This window comes from Prunus mume, linkage group LG3, assembly GCF_029339155.1.
Source record: "Prunus mume cultivar Tortuosa linkage group LG3, ASM2933915v1, whole genome shotgun sequence".
NCBI classification, from domain to species: domain Eukaryota; kingdom Viridiplantae; phylum Streptophyta; class Magnoliopsida; order Rosales; family Rosaceae; genus Prunus; species Prunus mume.
The window spans coordinates 26460582-26481507 of NC_142700.1; the positions used below are offsets into that span (position 1 = coordinate 26460582).

At 34.6% G+C, this 20926-nt stretch overlaps 1 protein-coding gene across 1 annotated transcript; it reads left to right on the top strand.

Moving 5' to 3' along the window:
- Nucleotides 1–4821: 4821 nt before the first annotated feature.
- Nucleotides 4822–19436, top strand: BGAL10 (beta-galactosidase 10). The gene is made up of 19 exons (XM_008229375.2): nucleotides 4822–5114; nucleotides 5373–5468; nucleotides 5562–5674; nucleotides 5823–5889; nucleotides 6216–6308; nucleotides 7470–7613; nucleotides 8789–8877; nucleotides 10796–10901; nucleotides 11092–11179; nucleotides 11307–11425; nucleotides 12886–13050; nucleotides 13272–13480; nucleotides 14553–14662; nucleotides 15069–15178; nucleotides 16415–16522; nucleotides 17250–17360; nucleotides 17471–17679; nucleotides 18313–18646; nucleotides 19098–19436. The coding sequence occupies exons 1-19, from the start codon at nucleotides 4950–4952 to the stop codon at nucleotides 19206–19208; spliced, it is 2547 nt and encodes an 848-aa protein (XP_008227597.2). The 5' UTR covers nucleotides 4822–4949; the 3' UTR covers nucleotides 19209–19436.
- The last annotated feature ends 1490 nt before the right edge of the window (nucleotides 19437–20926 follow it).

Here is a 20926-nt window from a genome sequence, read left to right on the forward strand (position 1 = left end):
TCAGTCTCTCTTATCTTTATATAAGGAAAGGAGACAATGACTTTTTCAATAATCCCAATTAAGATATTTTGGCCGCATGACAGTTACTATATTTTATTGCTTTTTGTTTTGTATTTCTGCTTTCTATTAACTTTGTCTTTTCGTCAATTAAAGCATTTTATTTTATTTCAAAATTGTTCCAACGGGCTTTAATCAAATCCAACGGCCAGGATCTGACCATTTTGTAATTCTTAAATAAATACTTATGAATTGCTTGTTCAATGCCTGAATATGAATGGAATGTTATTTGAAAAAAATAACCAAAGACTTTCTCTACCACCTAATAAGTGTCCTTACCACCTCCAAAACTTACCATTGCCTTGGACTTGGGAACCAAAAAAGTAAAAGGAAAGACTTGAAATTAACTAAACTTAGCTTCTTCTTCTTCTTCTAGTTCCAAAGACAAAGGGCCTTCATATGATATGATAGGTAATTAATATAAATAATTAATGCCCTTTAAACACTTGTGCCTATTATGTATTGAAATGCGGCCAATAAATTCCCATATACTCTTTTTTGTTATATATGCCTTTTTTTGGGCCAATAAATACCTTATTTTCTTTAAACCTCAGGTCATGGTTGTTATACAAAAGTAGATTGTCAAATGAAATGAAAAAAGATGCACTCAAGGCAACCAAGTCAGCCAAAGCATGCATGATGCCTCCACCCCAGACAATCAAGCATCCAGCAATAGGAAGGACACCTCACGTTTCAAAGGACATACATACACAGCATTGTGATTGTGACTTTTTTTGTAAATCTATATAAAATGGATTTTGAAGTGGTTTTCAAAACGGTTTTTAAAATGGTGGGTTAGTATGTCATGTATAACTATGTTAAAAAGCTTTATTTTTGTCCACTCACACTTTTCTATTTTGCACTGCAAGGCAGACGCGGGAGAAATTCTGACTACCACGAGAGGCCATCCCATCTTCCGATGCACTCCAGATTAATCTTGTAGGGTTTTCCCTTCGGTGTATTACTGTTGAACTTCTTTGGATGATGTAAATCTAATTCTGTTTAGATATGCTTTGATATTGCCATGTATAGATTGTAAGGCATGAGGCTATTATTTTGGTTTGTTGTTGGTGTGTGAACTATGTTGTGCATGCTGAATAATTGGGAGTTGTAAATTGTGTTTTCCTTGCAGGTGGATTTTGAGGTTTTGATTCATTTTGAGGGGAAACTCTGTTGGTTTTTTGGTAGAAGTCAAACCATAAGGTTATTTTGGAGTTAGGATTGCAAGGGTATTTTTGTAATTTGAGCCTGACACATGCTAGGTGTCGGACGTGCACAGGGTTCGTCACAAATTCCAAGAGGGGATTCGGGGTGGTGCCTATCAATATGGTCCAAGTTGTACATATTTTCTTCAAACATTGTCTTGTTCATTTAAAGGGTAAGTCAATATTGCACGACATTTTCTCGAATTAGGTTCAAGATAATTGGTATCAACTTCTACAAACTTGACTCTTGGAGTCTCGATTATTGGAGGCTTGACTCTTTGAGATTTTGAAGGTTGTTCATCATAAATTGGATATATCAATCACAAATGGAGAAGAATGTTGTGTTGATGATTCACCCTCATTTTTCTTATTGAAAAATGATATCATAGTTTTTCTTGGCTTGGGATTTTGATTTAGAAATTATAAACTATAACCTATGTGTGAAAAAAAAAAATTGCCCATATATATATATATATATATATATACACATGAGCATGTACTCAAAAAAATCATAATAAACATATCAGTCAACAAATTAGGTACTAAAAGTAACAACCATACATTTCTACATATATTACACATTAATTGAAAAAAAGGCCCTAATTTCTAAATCCCTGCATCAAAATTTTGGTACAAGCTTAAAATTAAATCACAAGAAGAAGAAGAGTACAATGAGAAGAAAAATATGAGTAAGAATAAGAAAAGGAAAAAAAGAAAAGAAAAAGAAAATAGAAAATAGAAGAAGGTGACCACTCACATGTGCAATGGTGGAGGAAAGGAGACCAAGGCACAAGTTGGCTTGGAGTTTTTGTTTTTTGTTTTTATTTTAAACTTTTCTTTTGTCTTGGGGTGGGAAACAACGACTATAATTGGGAGATTAGTTGGGCGTTTGGACGTTATTATCTCCCTCATTTACTCCCTATTTATAATGGCGTCCACCCGATAATAACGCGAGAACATCTAGATGAGAGAATAATTGATATATATATATATATATATATATTTTTAAAGGGTTTTTAGGTTCAATGGTCCCTGAACTTTGATTCGATTTTCATTTTGGTCTCTCAATTTCCAAAATCGTTCATGTGGTCCTTCAACTTCCAATTCGTTAGGATCAATGGTCTCACATAGAGCAACTTAAGTATGTAAACTTCCTCTGTGCACGTCTCAAGGTTAATATGTATGATCACAAATGGTCCATGTTATTAAGTTCCGTCGAAAACTCCGTTAATTTGCTGACGTGACATATATATATATATATATATATATCACAAAACATCCATGTGGTTTATGGACAAATGGTCCATGAGGATTTTTTTAATTTTTTAATTTAAAATTCATAAAATTTTGGTTTTGTTTTTAAAATTTTATGAATTTTAAATTATTTAAAAATATAAATTATAATTTAAATACGTGTGACACTATATTATTGTATATGTAGGCTTTATATATATGCCACATCAACAAATTAATGGAGTTTTTTTAAAATAATTTAAAATTCATAAAATTCAAAAATGAAAAAACTAATTGTTTAGGGGTTCATAAATGGTCATCAAGATTAAAATCCTTCCATAAATGATTTTTTGATTTATAAATAATTTTAAAAAGAAAACCAAAGTTTTATGAATTTTAAATTAAAAAATTAAAAAATTTCATATGGACCATTTGTGATAGGTGTGTGAACCTCAGGGATGTTTTGTGATATATATATATATATATGTCACGTCAGCAAACTAATAGAATTTTTAACGGAACCTAACGGCAAAGACCATTTGTGATCGCACATACTAATCTTGAGGACCAGGAGTGACAAAAAAAAAATAATAATGATGCAATCTGATAGTTTTATAAACTTTAGGAACGCTTTGTGATAACAAACCTTTTAAAAAATAAGGGTGGGCTAAGCTTGGGCTATATATCTTGTGGAGATTTTTTTAAATTTGGGTTAGACTCCAACCCCTATTTAGACAAGGCTAATCATTTGCCTATATATGCCCAATCCAAATTAAATTTCATTAAAGAGCAAAAGCAAAGGACTAATATGTGTCACCATTACAAAATGTGAAATGTAGATCATTGTGTACATCTATTCATCAAGATTAACTATCATAGTAAATATTGCTATTGCATCATATACTAACTAATGTCTAAAGCCTCTCACCTATAGGCCCCGTTTAGTTCACAGAACGAATTTGAAGGGAAATTATTTCTCATGTCATTTATCAAGGGATAGGAAATGGAAGATTCATTTCCCACGTTTGATAATGCTGGGAAAGTAACCGAGAGATATCATTTTATTTCCTTTCTCATGTTTGTTTTGAGTAGTAATAGAAAACAAAGTTTGTATAAATTTTCAATTATACCCATATTAAATCAAATAAAAAAAAAGAATGCATTTAATGATATATTGTAATTCTAAATTGTTAATGGGGACAAAATAGTCATGAAAAATATTTATTTAATATTGGCTCATTTTCCCAAACTTTCCTATAAGGAGGGAAAACAAAACCCAAGTTGGGAGATGACTTTATTTTCCCCCTACTTTCCCATAGGTCAGACAATGATTTCCCGTGCATGAACTTACCAAACATGGGAAATCAAAATCCCAAAGTCTCATTTCTCATGAACCAAACATGGCCGTAGTGCTTTACGGATTTAGTTTTGTTCCCTTGTATCCAACCCTTCAGCAGATACTGCATCCACAAACACATAAAGCAATTTAATTGGCGAGCCATAACTACGTATATAAACCCCGTAAAGTTACTGGGTATATGTACTTTTCATTTAGAGAAGATTATATACAGAATGGACTTTTGGTTCTGTCTCTATTTTCAATAAAAACTTTGTTTCTTATTCATAAATACATAAATTAGTAAAAAAATGAAACATGAACCACAGCTCATTCAGGACATCAACCACTTTATCTTCCTTATGAAGTAAAAGCTTCTTCAGGTCACTTTTTTTCTTTGTCTAAACTTTGGGTTTGTAGTCTTCCTCTTTTGGTTGTAAACTCTTTTTATTTGAACTTCTTTGGGGCTACGTGCCTTTGTGAGTTTAAGTTCTGTTAATTCTTTGTATTTCCGCATAAAAAAAATCATAATTAGATCGAAATTGAAGAAAAGAAGAAGAGAAGAAAGAAGAAGAATAGACATCGATTTCAGACCAGAAAAAAAAGTGAAAAAAAGTATATGCGGCCCATATAATGTATTTATATGCCCGCCGAGAGTAAAGCCACCAATTTCCCTATTAATGAAACTTGTTTCCCAACTAAAATAGAAAAAGAAAAAAATCCTTTAGGACACACGTACCCACCCATCCACATGACTCTGACATGACATGAAATCTGCAGCTAATCTTGGGATTGTACCGGAAGTTGTGATTGTGAGAGATGAGAGCCACCGACTTCCCTAAAACCCCCAAAAAACCCTCTCTCTGTATTTTTTCAAATATTTATTTATTTTGTATAAAAAAAGAAAAGAAAAGAAAAGAAAAGAAAAGAAAATACTACTGGGATTGGATTGGACAGTATTAGGCAGTATCTGTCCCGCTGAGATTTGCTGAGCTATTCGCCATAAATAGATTACCCAATTTCACATGCTCTGTTCTCTTCTCTCCGTCTCCCTCACACACATTCATACATAAAAGGCCATTGAGCCTCATTCATAGCTAGCTAGCTCTCTGAAGAAGATGAAGCTGCCATGGCTGCTGTTTTCGCTGTTACTGAGCTTGACATTGTGGTCGGCAATGGCGACGGCAGGTAACGTGAGCTACGACAGTCGGTCTCTGCTAATCGATGGCCAGCGGAAGCTACTCATTTCTGCTGCCATTCACTACCCTCGCAGTGTCCCTGGGGTAACTGTCTCTATCAAAAACCCACTTTACTTTACTCTTCCTTCTAGTTAACTAGCTAGCTAGAGATGGCTCTTTTATGTTCTGCATTTTCCTTGGCAATTCAATGGAGCCTAATTGTTTGATAGAAGACCTCTAAGCACATCTATTTCATTTTGTTTCATTATCTGATGGTTTTCCCCATTGTTTCCCTTTTTTATTGCTTGTGCGTTGCATTTTTACTTGGTTCAAAACTTGAATGTGGTTTGTTTGTGTGTCTAGATGTGGCCGAATCTAGTTCAAACGGCAAAAGAAGGAGGGGTGGATGTGATTGAGACATATGTCTTTTGGAATGGTCATGAACCATCTCCAGGCAATGTGAGTGAAATTCCAAAAAGAAAAAGCTCTTTTATTTTTACTTTTGTGACATATGGATTAAGAGGTACTTAATGTCTTAATTGGGATTTTCAGTATTATTTTGGGGGACGATATGATCTGGTGAAGTTTGTGAAGATTGTCGAGCAGGCTGGGATGTACTTGATTCTTCGAATTGGTCCATTTGTTGCCGCAGAATGGTACTTTGGGTATGCCATTCCATTTTGGATTGTAATATTGGTTTCTACAGTAGGAAAGTTTAATTTTGGCTCCTGTTGCATACTTTTTTTTTCTGCTACTTTTCTTACTTTAATTATTGTTTGAGAACTCCTAAGAAATATTTGTTTAATACAACAGAGGAGTACCCGTTTGGCTGCATTATGTGCCTGGCACTGTATTTCGAACTGAAAATGAGCCCTTTAAGGTATGGAAGTCAAATTGTTACTGCCTAGGGTAGAAATATTATCGATAATGTTCCAAGAATATTCATAATTTCTTATGATCTTGGGATAGAGATTGGATTTCATTTTTACTTTCATGTGCCAATCACCAGGCCATTGTGTTTCAATTTATGTAGAGGTGATTAAAATAATTAAACCAATTTTGTTCATCCCTCTCATTCTTCTTCTTCATTCCCTCTATTGTCTCCTTCATGTATTTCTGTTTAGTTTCTACATCATAACTGTTTCCCATTTGAAATTAATTAGTTTCCCCTCTCTAACTGATTTTGCCTACTTCCTGGGGTTTCAGTATCATATGCAGAAGTTCACAGCATTCATAGTTAACCTTATGAAACAGGAGAAGCTTTTTGCCTCACAAGGAGGTCCCATTATCTTGGCACAGGCAAGTATCTTTTATTGCGGAAGCACTTAGATGAAATTTTTGATATGCTTAATTTTTATTTTTATTTTTGGTTAAGCCATTTAGTGATAGTTAATCAAATGTCCTGGTTTTGTGCAATTATACGGCATCATGCTAGGGTTACGTTTTGTAAATTAAACGTAGTTGTCTTATTGGTAAATACTTGGTTTCTATATCTTTATACTTCTTGAGAGATGAATACATTAGATAATTGTTTCTATTCCAAATCTTGCATTTCTACTCCGGCAAGCATACTAGAGATGTCAAAATAGAAAAGAAAATATGATTCGTGAACCTTGTTTTCTTCTACTAAAATGGGAGCTCTAGGTTCAGATTCATTCTGATTTTTATTTTGATTTACCTGGTGATCTTTCTATATAATTGTTTATTCTGATTTGCTTTCTTGGCTGGAAAGCTTTTGTATTTACGAGATTTTTGTTTAGCTAAGCTTGGTGACATTGTGTAATCATTCTAGTTCCCCCTTAATCACATTGTGTGATTGGAATTCTTTTTCGATTTTTACAGATCATTGTTTTAGTTTTTCTATTACACAATTTTGTTAACAATTTAAAGGATGAGGTACATGAAATCCATCCATTCTCAACAGAATTGATGAAATTGTTAGTGTCCCTAGATTTTGAATCTTATTATCCCAATAAGATTTAAGTTTGCTTACATGATTGTTAATGCAAGTGATAATGTTTATCTGTAAAGGAGATTGGTTTTTGAAATTAAATTTCCCTGAGTTAAAAAGGATATTGGTATGTGAAAGTAAATTTCGAAGACACATCTTGCTAATATAGTAGACTTACTTATCAGTTTTAAATTATAATAAATTGATATGAGAAAATTTCCATAGATTCTGATTCTAGAGAACCGTATGTTCTGTTAATTTTTTGTTGTTTGGTTTGATTTCACTTATAATTGTCTTCTTGCAAAACTGAAAATTTCTTTTTTTCGATCAAGTAAATCAATTGAAGGGTTTGGGAATTTTGTCTAGGTTTTAGTTTTGAATTTTTCTTGTTAGGAAAAGAAAGAAAAGAACAGAAAAATGGTTTTCAGATTCTTTTACTCGGTTTTTTCGTTAATGTACATTTTTGTAACAGATGTTAAGCTTCACTCAACATAATTCTTTTGCTGCAGATAGAAAATGAGTATGGATACTATGAAAAAGATTATGGAGAAGGGGGTAAACAATATGCCATGTGGGCTGCTAGCATGGCTGTTTCTCAGAATACAGGCGTGCCTTGGATCATGTGCCAACAATTTGATGCTCCAGAGTCTGTGGTAAGGTCACTTGAAAGGTTTTTGATCTTAGCTTAGAGAAGTACTGCTCAGTGTTTATTTACCATTATTAATTTATTATATATAATTTACAGAATCCAGATTCTGCCTATTTATGACTGAAACAATATAAAAAAGTTTTGGCTTTTGACTTCTGGAATTGGGAGAGTATCTGCACATGTATAGTTGAACGATATTATTGTTATAATGAGTTGGTCAGATTAAAACTTTTCATTTTGACATTTTTCTTCAAGCTTCTGTACTTTAATTAACTAAAATGAAGTATTCTTTTATGTCAAAACAATTTAAGATTTAAAAATGTGCGTTTGTTCACCTTGTCTTTTATTGACATGATTTTTTTAGGCATGTTTTCTGTATCATACGATAGAAAAATAAGGTTGAAGGAATTTCTCCTTGTAGTTTCTCATATATATATATATAAACCCTAAACCTTATTTGAGGGACACCCTTGTAGGCCCCCCCATACATTGTATTTCATCAATCCAGACCGTCTATTTTGTAGATATTCATTCGAAGATCATTTCTGCAAAAAATCACTTGAATCCGATATCATTTGACCACTCAATTAAATGATTGAAATTTTAGTACTTTCTTGAAGCACCGTTTTCATTGATTTTCTAAGACACAATTAGATGTCTAAATGGTTTCCGATTTGTCTAATTTTTGGTAAGGATGATCTATGAATGAAGACTTAAAAATTAGATGGTTTCAATCGTTGGAAAAAAAAATTCGTAGGGTACCCTAAAGGGCGTCCCTCAAATAAAATTATTTAAGGGATCCCTTATATATATATAAACCCATTATAATCACAGGCAGATTTAAGCAGTTACTGATTTATTGACTGGATTGTTATGGTTTACTCAAGGGTGTCTTGACTCTCCCTCTCTCTCTCTCTCTCTCTCTCTCTCTCTCTCTCTCTCTCTCTGTTGCACAAGTAATTCAGGAGTTCAGATTTCATTGTTTCTTCTTCGAATGGTCACGTGATATGAAAGTCATGGTATCGCTGTATCTATGCACATTTTTTATATGACTTGTGTATTGAATTCTTGTTTGATTTATGCATGGACTAATACCTTAAAATTATATAAGATTTGGATGTTTGGGAATTTTAGCATTCTACGAAAAGTATGACATCCCAATCCTTGTTTCTTTTGCAGATAAATACTTGTAACTCCTTCTACTGTGATCAATTTACACCTATCTATCCAAACAAACCTAAAATTTGGACAGAGAATTGGCCTGGCTGGTAATGTAGTATTGCACCTTTGTCTCTCTGTTCCTATTTCATTTCTATGTTTCATTTTTCTATTAATCTTTTTGTTATGATATCATCATCATTAGCCATCTTAATGAAAGTGTGGTGCTATGAAAATCAAATACTTTTGTTGTGCCAGCTCCCATCCAAATTTTTTTGGTATGGTTTCTATTAACATATTCAAGACAAAAGTGTCTATTTATTTTTCAGGAATTAACCTTTTTCAATATATTCTTCTTTCAAGAGGTATTATATAATTTTATAGAAAATATATTCGAATTAGGTAAGTTTACAAACTAACACCTAATATATGCAAATGATACACAACTAAAATCACTGACAGACAGTTTAACAGACCTCTGAAAAGTTGATAGTCTATGGCAAATGAGTTCAGAATGAGTTGAGGGTAGAACATCCAACCAAAAACCAATTAGGACAGAATGAGTGGAAAGGAATATCATATATTCTGATACAAGGCTTAGAATTTGGGATGTGAAATTTTAAATTCTCAAAACACACCCCCACATGTAGACATATTGAGCAAAAATATGTGGATCAATGATGTTAGATGGCGTGGAGCATGTATAGCCAAATTGGCTTGACATGAGGATGAATTCCACACTCTAGTACCTAGTTCAAGTTAGAGCATCCAAGTCAAAACCAGTTGGCAATGAGTGTAGAAGTCAAAGGTATTAGATATTGTGATGTGGGTTTTATTTTCTAAATTTATGCCCTCAAAAACAAAAAACACAATAGCTAAAAGTGTTCCTTGGTGAGGAGGAGCTTTTATAGGATAGGGTGTGTGGTTTTGGGCTTATTTGTGGGCGTTTGTAGCTTTGGAGTTTAAGGAGCTATCTTTCTCTGTTATTGTATTAGATCAGGAAGCAGATGTTATCTAGTTTTCTGGAATGAGGTGGTTGTCTTGACTTAACTTCTTTAGGATAGAGTCGCTGATCTAGGTCCTTGTTTAGTTTTTTCCGGAGGCTTCTTGTTTACTAATCGTACAGTTTTATTTATTTATATTTTCCTGAGAATCTTCAAGTGCAGTGGTCTGATCAGCATAGGAAACAAACTGAACATGGAGGCTTCTATATATCACAAGCTTCAATAAAAAATGATAATGGAGTCAAATATATTTGGTGCAAGCATGAAACTAGATTGAAGCAATGTAAATGGTACTAAGGTTGTCACAGTAGAGCATGATAGGCGTTGAACCGCACAATGTGCCTGCATTCATGTGTTGTTGCAACGTCTTGAGATACCACCATATCCAAGAACCTGCATCTGAGCACCTAGGGTGTGTGCCTACTCCTTGGACTACGCATCATGCCTTGCTTCCTTTAGCACCCTATAGGGTGACTTCCAACGCAATTCTGTAGTGTGCTTCATCCTGTTTGCTCCACCGTAAGTCGCACGTGGTTTCCAGCTACCTTGTGCAACAAATAGAATGACTTCAATCTCTGATTTTTATTTATTTTACCTTTTAATGTCTTATGGGTTATTTAGGCGTTGTTTGGCTTTATTATTTTAATATGGTTTTAAGGAGTTTATGAGATTAAGATATAGGATTTAGGGTGTGAAGGTTTTTTCCATGAAGGATACATTGGTGAATATTCAGTCGGCAATTGAGTTAAAGTGGGTCTAACTGCAACTGAGTTAAAATGGATTGTTACTGTCCTGTAACTGCCTCTGAGTAACATATCATGGGGGATTAGAATACAAAGTATGGGTGCATGCTTCTGGATAAGAAATATATATATGCATTGGAGACCAATGACTAGGTGCCTCATAATTTAATTCTGCTGTCTTATCTTGGAACAGTACTCTCTCTCTTTCCATATTCTGATTCTTTCTGAATCAAAATTTCCTCTTAACTTATGTGGTTGGATCAATCTCCCATTTATTTCAGGTTTCAAACATTTGGCGCCAGAAATCCTCACAGGCCAGCTGAAGATATTGCTTATTCTGTAGCTCGCTTTTTCCAAAAAGGAGGCAGTGTTCAAAATTACTACATGGTACTTCATTAATTCTGTGACAAAATTTTCATGTATGTTATGTAACTTTGCCATTAGTTTTCTCCTCTGGTTCTTTTGTTTTTTTTTTCCATGTGCATCAATTTTGTCATTCACTATTTCTCTATTGTTGGTGGCATTACATTTGTTAACAAAATTTTCATAGTTGTTACTTTTTTCTTTTGTGGTTTAGTATCATGGAGGAACCAATTTTGGTCGCACTTCAGGAGGACCATTCATTACCACGAGTTATGACTATGAGGCACCAATTGATGAATATGGTTAGCTATTGTGATGCCTCAAATATTTTTTTTTTTTCAACTTTTATATATCCAATCTGAATATGAATATACCCAACATTTGTGATACTAACTTCTATTGTACTTATTGTTTTCATTTCTTTTATAGGATTACCTAGGCTTCCAAAATGGGGCCACCTTAAGCAACTTCACAGAGCCATTAAGTTATGTGAGCATATCATGCTCAATAGTGAGCGAATTAATGTTTCACTGGGTCCTTCCCAAGAGGTATATTTTCTGACGGTATTCGTCTTTGTCATTGCTAGATATTAATGTTTTGTTTTTGCCCTAGATATAGTTATCAAAGGAAACTAGTTTGAAGCTTGGTATTTGGTTATCTAATTAATTTGATATGCTGGTAGTACTTGTACATGAACTGCTAGGCGGTTCTTGTTAGTGGATGTGTTAAAGTCAATTTTAGCTGTACAATCATATTCTTTGCTGCTTATGAAAAAGGAAGCTTTTGTGTTCAAGATTGACTTGGAGAAAGCCTACGGCCACATGGAGTGGAATTTCCTTGATTTTGTGTTGGAGAAGAAGGGCTTTAAAACTAAATGTAGGTGATGGATCTGTGTATGCTTGCACTTAGTCCATCTTTCCATTTTAATTAGTGCGAGACCTAATGGAAAATTTGGTGCCTCAAGAGGGATTAGCAAGCGGATCTGCTATCTCCTTTTTTATTGGTGTTGATAACTCATGTGTTAAGTAGATTAGTCTAGAAAGCATTTCAAAATCAGTTAGTTTTGGGGTGGGAGATGGGAAGAGATAGACTGGAAATTTCACATCTGAAATTGGTGGATGATACAGTATTTTTCCTATCTGATGATGAACAGAAATGGAGGAGCATGCTGTCTTTGCTGTTTTGTCTTTTTTGTACACTATGACTTGAAAATTAACAAGTCAAAATGTTTGTTTTTGGATTTTAACACAAAGGATAGCAAAGTTCAGAGGTTGGCGGAGTTGTGGGGTTGTGGACTTTAAAATATTTGGGCCTACCAATGGGGAGTAATCTGAGAAGTGCTAGCTTCTGAAACCTGGCATTAGAGAAGGTTGAGAGGCACTTGCAGGGTTGGCAAAAAGCTTTCCTGTCAAGAGGGGGACGTTTAACTTTAATGCAATTGGTATTGGGTAGCTTGCCGACTTATGATGTTTCTCTATTTACGGCTCCTTGTGGTATTGTTAGGAAATTGGGAGGAAGAATGTGTAACTTTTTGCGGGCAGGTGCAGGGGATGGAAAAAGGGACAGCTTGATTAACTGTGGTTTCTTATTGTAGATCTAGTTCTCTGTATTAATGTGCTTTTCTTTTATGCTCTTGGTGGATTATTTGTGCACTTTATTTTACAGTCTTTCTTATGAAATAAAATTTCATATTTTTGTTTCCGCTGCTTATATGTTTGAGCTCATGTTGTAGTATTTAGTTTTCTGTATTAATGTTCTTTTCTTTTATGCTCTTGAGGGATTACTTGTGCACTTTAATGCAGTCTTTCTTATCAAATAAAATTTCATATATATATATATATATATATATATATTTTTTTTATAAATGTCCACTGCTTATACTTTTTAGTTCATGTTGTAATATTCGGTTCTGCCAATTTGTGCTTTTAAAATTTTCACCAAATTAAAACTTCCTTTTAATCTATTTCACAACTAGGGAAATATTACTGAACAGTTCCCTGCATTGTAGGCTGATGTGTATACTGACTCTTCTGGAGCGTGTGCTGCCTTTATAGCTAACATGGACGACAAAAATGACAAGACAGTAAAATTTCGAAATGTGTCATATCATCTGCCAGCATGGTCAGTTAGCATTCTGCCTGACTGCAAAAATGCAGTATTTAATACCGCAAAGGTAAAAATTCAGTTCTGTGATGCCTGCGTACTCTCATTCCCGACAAGATATACTTTCAATTGTTAATATGTTTATCTTATCTTGTATGCTGAATACATGCATATATGTGTATATAGATATGTTCTGCTTCTTACATAGGATCCCATTCAAACAACGATTCAGGGTAGTATCAATTTGATTTTCAGTTAGGATTTACAGTTCAAGATTAAATTTTCCAACAGGTTGGATACCAGAGCTCTATAGTTGAAATGCTACCTGAGAGTTTGCAGCCATCAGTGGGATCACCTGACAAAAGCTTTAAAGGTCTCAAATGGGATGTATTTGTGGAGAAACCTGGAATTTGGGGTGAAGCTGACTTCGTTAAAAAGGGCTTGGTGGATCACATCAACACCACAAAATTTACGACCGACTATCTATGGTACACAACAAGGTTCGTCTTTGCTCATTATGAAATATAACAGCATGCTTTTACCATTTGCCATATCATTTTTATCAAGGATTTGGTAGCCACTTAGGCCTTTTATTGCTAAGTTAAGAGCGTGCTTGGAGGCAATAAATAGTCGAGATGGGGATACTAGGACCCCAAGTGACATTGACTTTTTGGGCCATTAAAAGTTGGAAGGTACTATTTACACCCAAGATCATTACACCCATCTCCAAAAAACAAGTTTCAAACTTCCCAACCATTTTTCGTTTGAAGTTTTTAAAACTTTAAAAAACTAAACCCTTAATTGAAATGCTCTTAAATATTGAAAATTAAAAAATAATCCTGTGTAATTTGTGTTATGTTTTGAAAGGTGTATCTCAGATGTGATGGAAATTAGTCCATTTCATTTGTGTTTTTCTTCTTTTTTCAATAATAAAGCTTTGTTTTTCTTCTTTTTAAATGAAACTCTTATTTAAACTCACTCTTCCTCTACAAATCAAGGTCTAAAGCTTCCTTCTACATGCATTTAGACTTTATAAGAGTCTTGGATCCTTCGATTTAGGTTTTCAAATGGTCTGCAGTGCATAAAAATAGAAAATGAGTACTAAATGCATTTTGTTCTTTGATAAAATCTTAAAACCCTAAATTTGCTAAATATTTACACTACATTAGAGTCTTAGATCCCTTGATTTGGTTTTTCAAATGGTCTCCAATGCATAAAGATAGAAAATTGGTATCCAATGGATAAAAATAGAAAATTGGTACTAAATTCATTTGTTCTTTGATACATCTTAAAACCTAAATTTTGCTATTTTTCCTGAACTTTTAGTTATTAGAAAGCTCCTCTGCTGCTGCTCTATAATTTTTTCTATTATATATCGATAACTGCTCCATTTTATATGCATTTTGATTATAGAAAAAATTCGTATAATTGTTTTAGTAGTATCTTTGGAGATTCCTTTTCTACTTAAGCCAATGTGCACATATGATGTAACAGATTTGTAAAATAGATGAAATGTGCATTGTAGAGCTGAATCAAGTAATTTCTATGACTCATAGCATTCTTTAATTGCAGCATATTTGTTGGTGAAACTGAAGCGTTTCTAAAGAATGGTAGCTCGCCAATTCTTCTAATTGAATCAAAAGGTCATGCTCTCCATGCATTTGTGAATCAAGAACTCCAAGGTTATTATTCTGATCTAAAAGTTTTATGGTCAGTATTCAAAAGGGAAACTTGCATGCACTTATTTTTCTGTTAAAATGAGTCATGTTTCTGTAGTGACTGTTATCCATTGAGAATATTAGACACCACATCAGTTCTAGTCCCATGATATATAAGATCCTGGGCCTCTCCACTGGTAGCCAATTTGTGCTGGATTGGATCCTCTTACTTCAATCGGGTGTCATAGCAGGAGACCCTGACTTTGAATCCCTGCAATTGCATCCTCAAATGTGAGGGGGAGTGTTAAAATACAAAGTAGTGGTTGGCCCACATTCTTACAGGTTTAAGATTTTGGGAATAGTATACAACTCTTTTTTTTTTTTAAAAGATAGCTCTTGCTAATAATTGTCATATATGCTTGATCTTCAGCTAGTGCATCTGGAAATGGCACACACCCACCCTTCAAATTAAAAACTCCTATCTCTCTGAAGGCAGGAAAGAATGAAATTGCTCTGCTAAGCATGACAGTTGGTTTGCAGGTATGTTTGTTTTCTGTCTTGCCTAATTGCCGTGATTATTTACTGTTAACTTTCAGTTGAGACTAGTGTCAACCACTTCATCTGATGCACAATGGAAAAACAACTATGATGCCTATGAGTCAGAGTTTTATACTCTGCCAATTCAAAAAATTTGGAAATGTTGGATTCCATTTAGTTATGATTTTTTAAATCCATTCTCCCATCCATTCTTTCAAATCTATTTTCTTATGTATTCATAATTCACTGTTACCCTAACCTACACTACCAGTTTGAGTTAATTTTAAATGAGAAGACATTCTGGGTGCTTTCGTTTGTCCTCTTTGTTTATATCTATTATTAAAAATGCAAGGAACTCTAGTGAGATGATTCAGATTTGCAGTATTTCTACAGCCAGTGATCTTTGTGTCGGGGGAATGATCACAAAACTGAAGAATAGGATGGAAATATAAAGTAAGGCAGGGAGTGTTTTTAAAACAGAGAATTATACAAACTGATTTTATTAACTTCTTCAATATAACAGCAGCCCATAACATTGGCTATTTATAATTACATTTACACCTTTACATAATAAGACACAACTCTTGAATTAATTCCAAGAGATACAGATGCAACTTTTGATATCTAAAAGATACAACTTCTCATATAGTCAAGAGATACAACTTTCATAAGAAACCTGTAAGAAAAGATACAACTAAGATGCATTACTTTTAACACTTTGATCACTTAGTCAGAAAGAAAAAGAACAAAAAACAAAAGTAGGTAATAAACTTCATAAATTTTGTTGTTGTTTCTTTTGGTGCCAAGCACCCTTTCAGACATTCAGTAGCAGCTCTTTATATAATCCATGCTTTTCTTCTTCCCTAATTCAGAAGTGTAATATTTGAATATATATCTGCAGAACTCTGGTTAGTTTTTTTGAATAAATATGGGGAGCTTCTAAAGAGGGAGTCCACGTGTTGGAGCCCATCCTGCAATTTAGTTTATCTTAAAGGGAAACCTAAAGGAGAAAAGACGGTTGATACATTCGACCACATTGATGGGTCGGCCTCCACAATGTGGTCTTTTTCTCCAAAAGAACATCATTAGAGATTTTCCCTATGCATACATACATGCGTACATATATATATATATATATGTTATTGAATATAGCTGGCTCATTATCAGTCATCTTTGTATATTGTTCACTTTTAATTCTACAATTTCAACATCTTATTAATTATTTGTTTTTGCTCTTAGAATGCAGGATCATTTTATGAATGGGTAGGGGCAGGGCTAACTAGCGTCAACATTACAGGGTTCAACAATGGGACAACAGATTTGTCTGCGAATAATTGGACCTACAAGGTATTTTCTCCCTTTCTATCAGTTTATTTTCCTTCTCGCTTTTCTTTAGCTGATGAAAACAAGAAACATAAAATACAGAGCAGAATGCCAACCGCAACCAGTTGATTTCTTACATGGGTGTTTGTACCCAACTTTGCACTGTGGCCGAAATAGGTGGTCTAGAATATTCCAAGGAAAATCCTTGTGCATACCAAGGAGAGGTCTGCAAGGAAAAGGGAAAGTATTTTCAAAGGTCAACTTAGATGCCAAGATAGCACATCAAGGTTGGGCCACTAGTGGCCCAGATTATAGATATAGCATGTAATTTCCTACTGATTCTCTCAATTTCAAGGAAATTTCTTTATTTTTGTCATATTGTGATATAAGCTTTCTAGATCAAAAAGATTTGAAGTCCTTGATCAATTAACGAGTGGAAAAGAACTTATGCCAAGCCAGTTCCCCACTTGGTTCACAATCGTTTGGTCCAAAGTGACATTTATTGGTGCATATTTCCTCATTCTACCAAACTTTTCTAGTTTGGTGCTGGCATGGTCGCGTATTTAATCACTTGGCCTGATTTCAACGCTAGGCTGATTTGGTGTAAAGAACGGTTTTAAATGTGGTTAACTTTGAGTTGCAACCTTTTTCTAAAGAATATAGCCTGCCTTTTGAGAATCTGTATTGAAAGTGTATTTCAGCTTTCATTTTTTTAACTGACTTACGTGTAATTTCTTTTTTCTATTCCCAGATTGGATTGCAAGGAGAACACCTAGGACTTTACAAGGGAGACGGTTTAGGTAAAGCAAATTGGGTTTCGACCTCAGAACCACCAAGTAAACAACCTTTGACGTGGTATAAGGTGAAGACTTGGATAACCTGACTTTTCATATGCTTGAGAAATAAGCCCTTACTTTATTTAAGAACAGCTGGTTAAGGGCGGTAATAGAGAATTTACTTGGAATATTGTAGGTTATTGTGGACCCTCCGCCAGGTGATGAACCTATTGGGCTCGATATGATTGACATGGGAAAAGGTCTAGCTTGGTTAAATGGAGAAGAAATTGGAAGATACTGGCCTAGGAAGAGCCCTACTCATGGATGTGTTAAAGAATGCAATTACAGAGGCAAATTTGATCCAGACAAATGCAACACAGGATGTGGAGGACCAACACAAAGATGGTAAAACAAGGGAAAAAAGTTCAATGCACTTTTTTATTTTTGAAATAAACTTAGAAGCCAATTGTCTTCTGCTTCTTTCCTTTTAATTGCTGCCAGAAATTTTTTGGACCGGACAGCCATGAATAAGTTTCATCACCAGTTGTCAAAATCTTAAAATGAAAAAAAGCAAAAACCAGTTTTACACTGTTATCAGGATGCAGTGACGATGAGATCAGTCCCAAGTCTGTATAGTGTTCAAATAACTGTTGGCCCATCAAGAATGTTAAAGCAATCAAGCACAGGCGTGCATTCACACACACATGCATGTACACTCACTTTCTTTCTAGAAAGGCACACACTTGCAAAAAGACAAAACACTAGTGTCTTAGCATAAGAAACTTTACTTTGATTTGTGGATACAATCCCAAACAATATGAGTAACATGCATTTCTTCCCTTCTAATGATTACTGATTTTTCTGGTATTCTTTTATGCTATCAAATTCGCAGGACTTTCTTTTACTATAATAGATTTACATCTTCCTGGAGCACAGTTTTTTTCCTTCTAAAATTCACAAGGCGAAACTGCATGACAGAAAAATGCAGCTCTATTGTTTGTGTCCAACAAAAAAGTAACGTCTTTCTGTCTGGTGCAGGTACCATGTTCCACGGTCTTGGTTCAAGCAATCTGGAAATGTGCTGGTGATATTCGAAGAGAAAGGTGGAGATCCACTGAAAATTAAATTCTCGAGACGGAAGATCACAGGTGTATGTGCCATTGTTGCAGAGAATTACCCCTCTATTGACCTTGAATCTTGGCATGAGGGAAATGGAAGTAACAATACCATTGCAACAGTCCATTTGAGGTGTCCTGAGGGGACACATATTTCAACTGTAAACTTTGCCAGCTTCGGGAATCCTACAGGCTCCTGTGGATCCTACACCCAGGGTAACTGTCATGATCCTAACTCCATTTCAGTGGTTGAAAAGGTAAGCACCTCCAAACTCCCCTGTATTTGAATCAACTAAATTTGTAGTGAGCTTGTCAGCAGCTGGCTTGATTACATTTTTGGGCACCATTTGAATTCAAAGCTTGTCAGCAGCAGGCTAAATTTAAGGTAAAATGTTAAGACGTAAACTCAAAATGTAGAATTTCTCACAGAAGTGTCATGGCTCATGATCGAATTTTCGGGGAGATATATGTTTCCAGTGTTGAGTAAGCCTCGGCTTCAGTGACTTGATCCTGTGATTTAGCCACTTCTTCTCTAGTGAAAGTCTTCTTCAAACTGTCATCAGATCCAAAAACCTCATGCCTTGCACTAGCATAAATTTCCAGCTTTAGCTGGTCATGTGCATAAACCACACCATCATCTCATAGAATTGAAATATTTCCATTTTAATTATATTCTCAGTTTCCTAAGATGCTTTCTACTTATTGCAGGTATGCTTAAATCAAAACAAATGTGCCATAGAATTAACAGAAGAGAAGTTTAATGAGGATTTGTGTCCCAGTGTATCTAAGAAGCTTGCAGTTGAAGTAGTGTGCAGCTGAAATGTTGGTTTTTATTGAAGAGCAGTTTCAGTATAGACGGCCTGCTTCACTGAATACAAGAGAACGGTACCTACCTTTATTTGTTTCTCTATCTTCTTGTTATAGAAGAATGTAGCGGGAAGATGTTTATCTAAAGAGGTGTTGTCTGCTATGTGGCTTGCCCTATTGGAAGATGTTTATTTATGATTTGTTTTACTTAATTAATTTTTCATTTTTACTTCTTTTAAAGCCATTGAAAGCTATATATATGGGGGGGCGGATCCGTGACACCATGTTTTTTATATAAATTTTGACACAAGTTTTAAACCCACTATTAATGGATTTGATTAAACAAATTAATTATTTTATTATTTAAATAAGCATTTATAGAAAATAAATTTTAATTGACTTTTGCATTTCCTCACTCATCATTTAATTAAGTTTTGCTGGCTTATTGACACAAGGCACGTCTTCTTCTCTTCTTCGTGCCTTGTCATTAACACCACCTCCCTTCTTGCTTTTCCAGTAACCCTGAAATCACAAGCTAACCATCCAATATCAGCAAACCATTCCATCAAAAATCACAAACTAGAGTTAAGATTAATATTGATAAATCATTGTTTTAATAATCTACATAACAAGTTGCAAAGTTAAGATTTCTCTGTTCCAACAGACCATATAGGAGATATAGCTACTTTTTTTTCCCTCTCATTTGCTTCAAGCTACAAATTAATTAGTAGACGAGGAGATTGCAGGCGGATGGTGAAGGTAGAAGAAAGAGAGAGACAAAAAATGCAGAGGGTGCGAAGGTACGAAAGAGTAGTGGGAAAAGGAAAGATAAACTAAAGATAATTTAAAAAGATGACACATTTGTTCATGTCTCTCATGTTTGGGTTTTGGATAGTGTTGGTTGTTTTCAGCGCTATCTGATGTACATCCTTATGATGCTTATTATTTTAATAAGGGCAATGATTTCCCCACTCCTATTTTATCCACTTACACTCCTTTTTAGTTATAAAAAGGAGTGTAAGTGGATAAAATAGGAGAAAAAGGAGTGGGGAAATCACAATTCCAAAAAATAAAAAAAAGAGATGAGAGAGAATGAATTCAAAAAGAGAAAAAGACTTACTGTACTTGGAGGACAACCACTGCTACGCATAATCGGAGCCATATTTCGTCGATTTCACAAAGCCCGTATTCAAGAATCTCACCAATTTCCCTCAGTCTTCAAATCATCTATTCAGTGCTGAATCGTCGAATCTCTTTTTCCCCAAAACAAACCCTACTTTACTAATAGTTGTGCGAATTGACCCTTCAGTGACTTTTGTTTTTCTTGTTTCTTTTTAAATTGACGACTTGTGTGATTGGGAAAGGGGCTGAGTGGAGTTATTAGGGTGGAGAGACGAAACTACCCTTTGAGCAATGACAATTTGACGAACTATTGGATGTCAAAAAGTTGATTTAGATGGTAGGCGGGAATTGGTGATAAAAAATAATTCGTATCCTTAATTTTCTCAGAAAATAGGTCATGGTGCAAATTGAAAGTAGAGTACAAGTTCACGGGGTAAATTGGCAGTTAACCCTTTGGTGTTAAGCGTGGTGGTGTTTTACGTTTGAAAGCTCTGTACTCCCACAATCGCAGCATTGGAAATTCAAAGCACCCTTGCATAAACCCAATAAGTTTCTTTCAACCAAAAAAACAAAAACCATTATGGTTCAAGAAATGCTTGCTTTTGTGA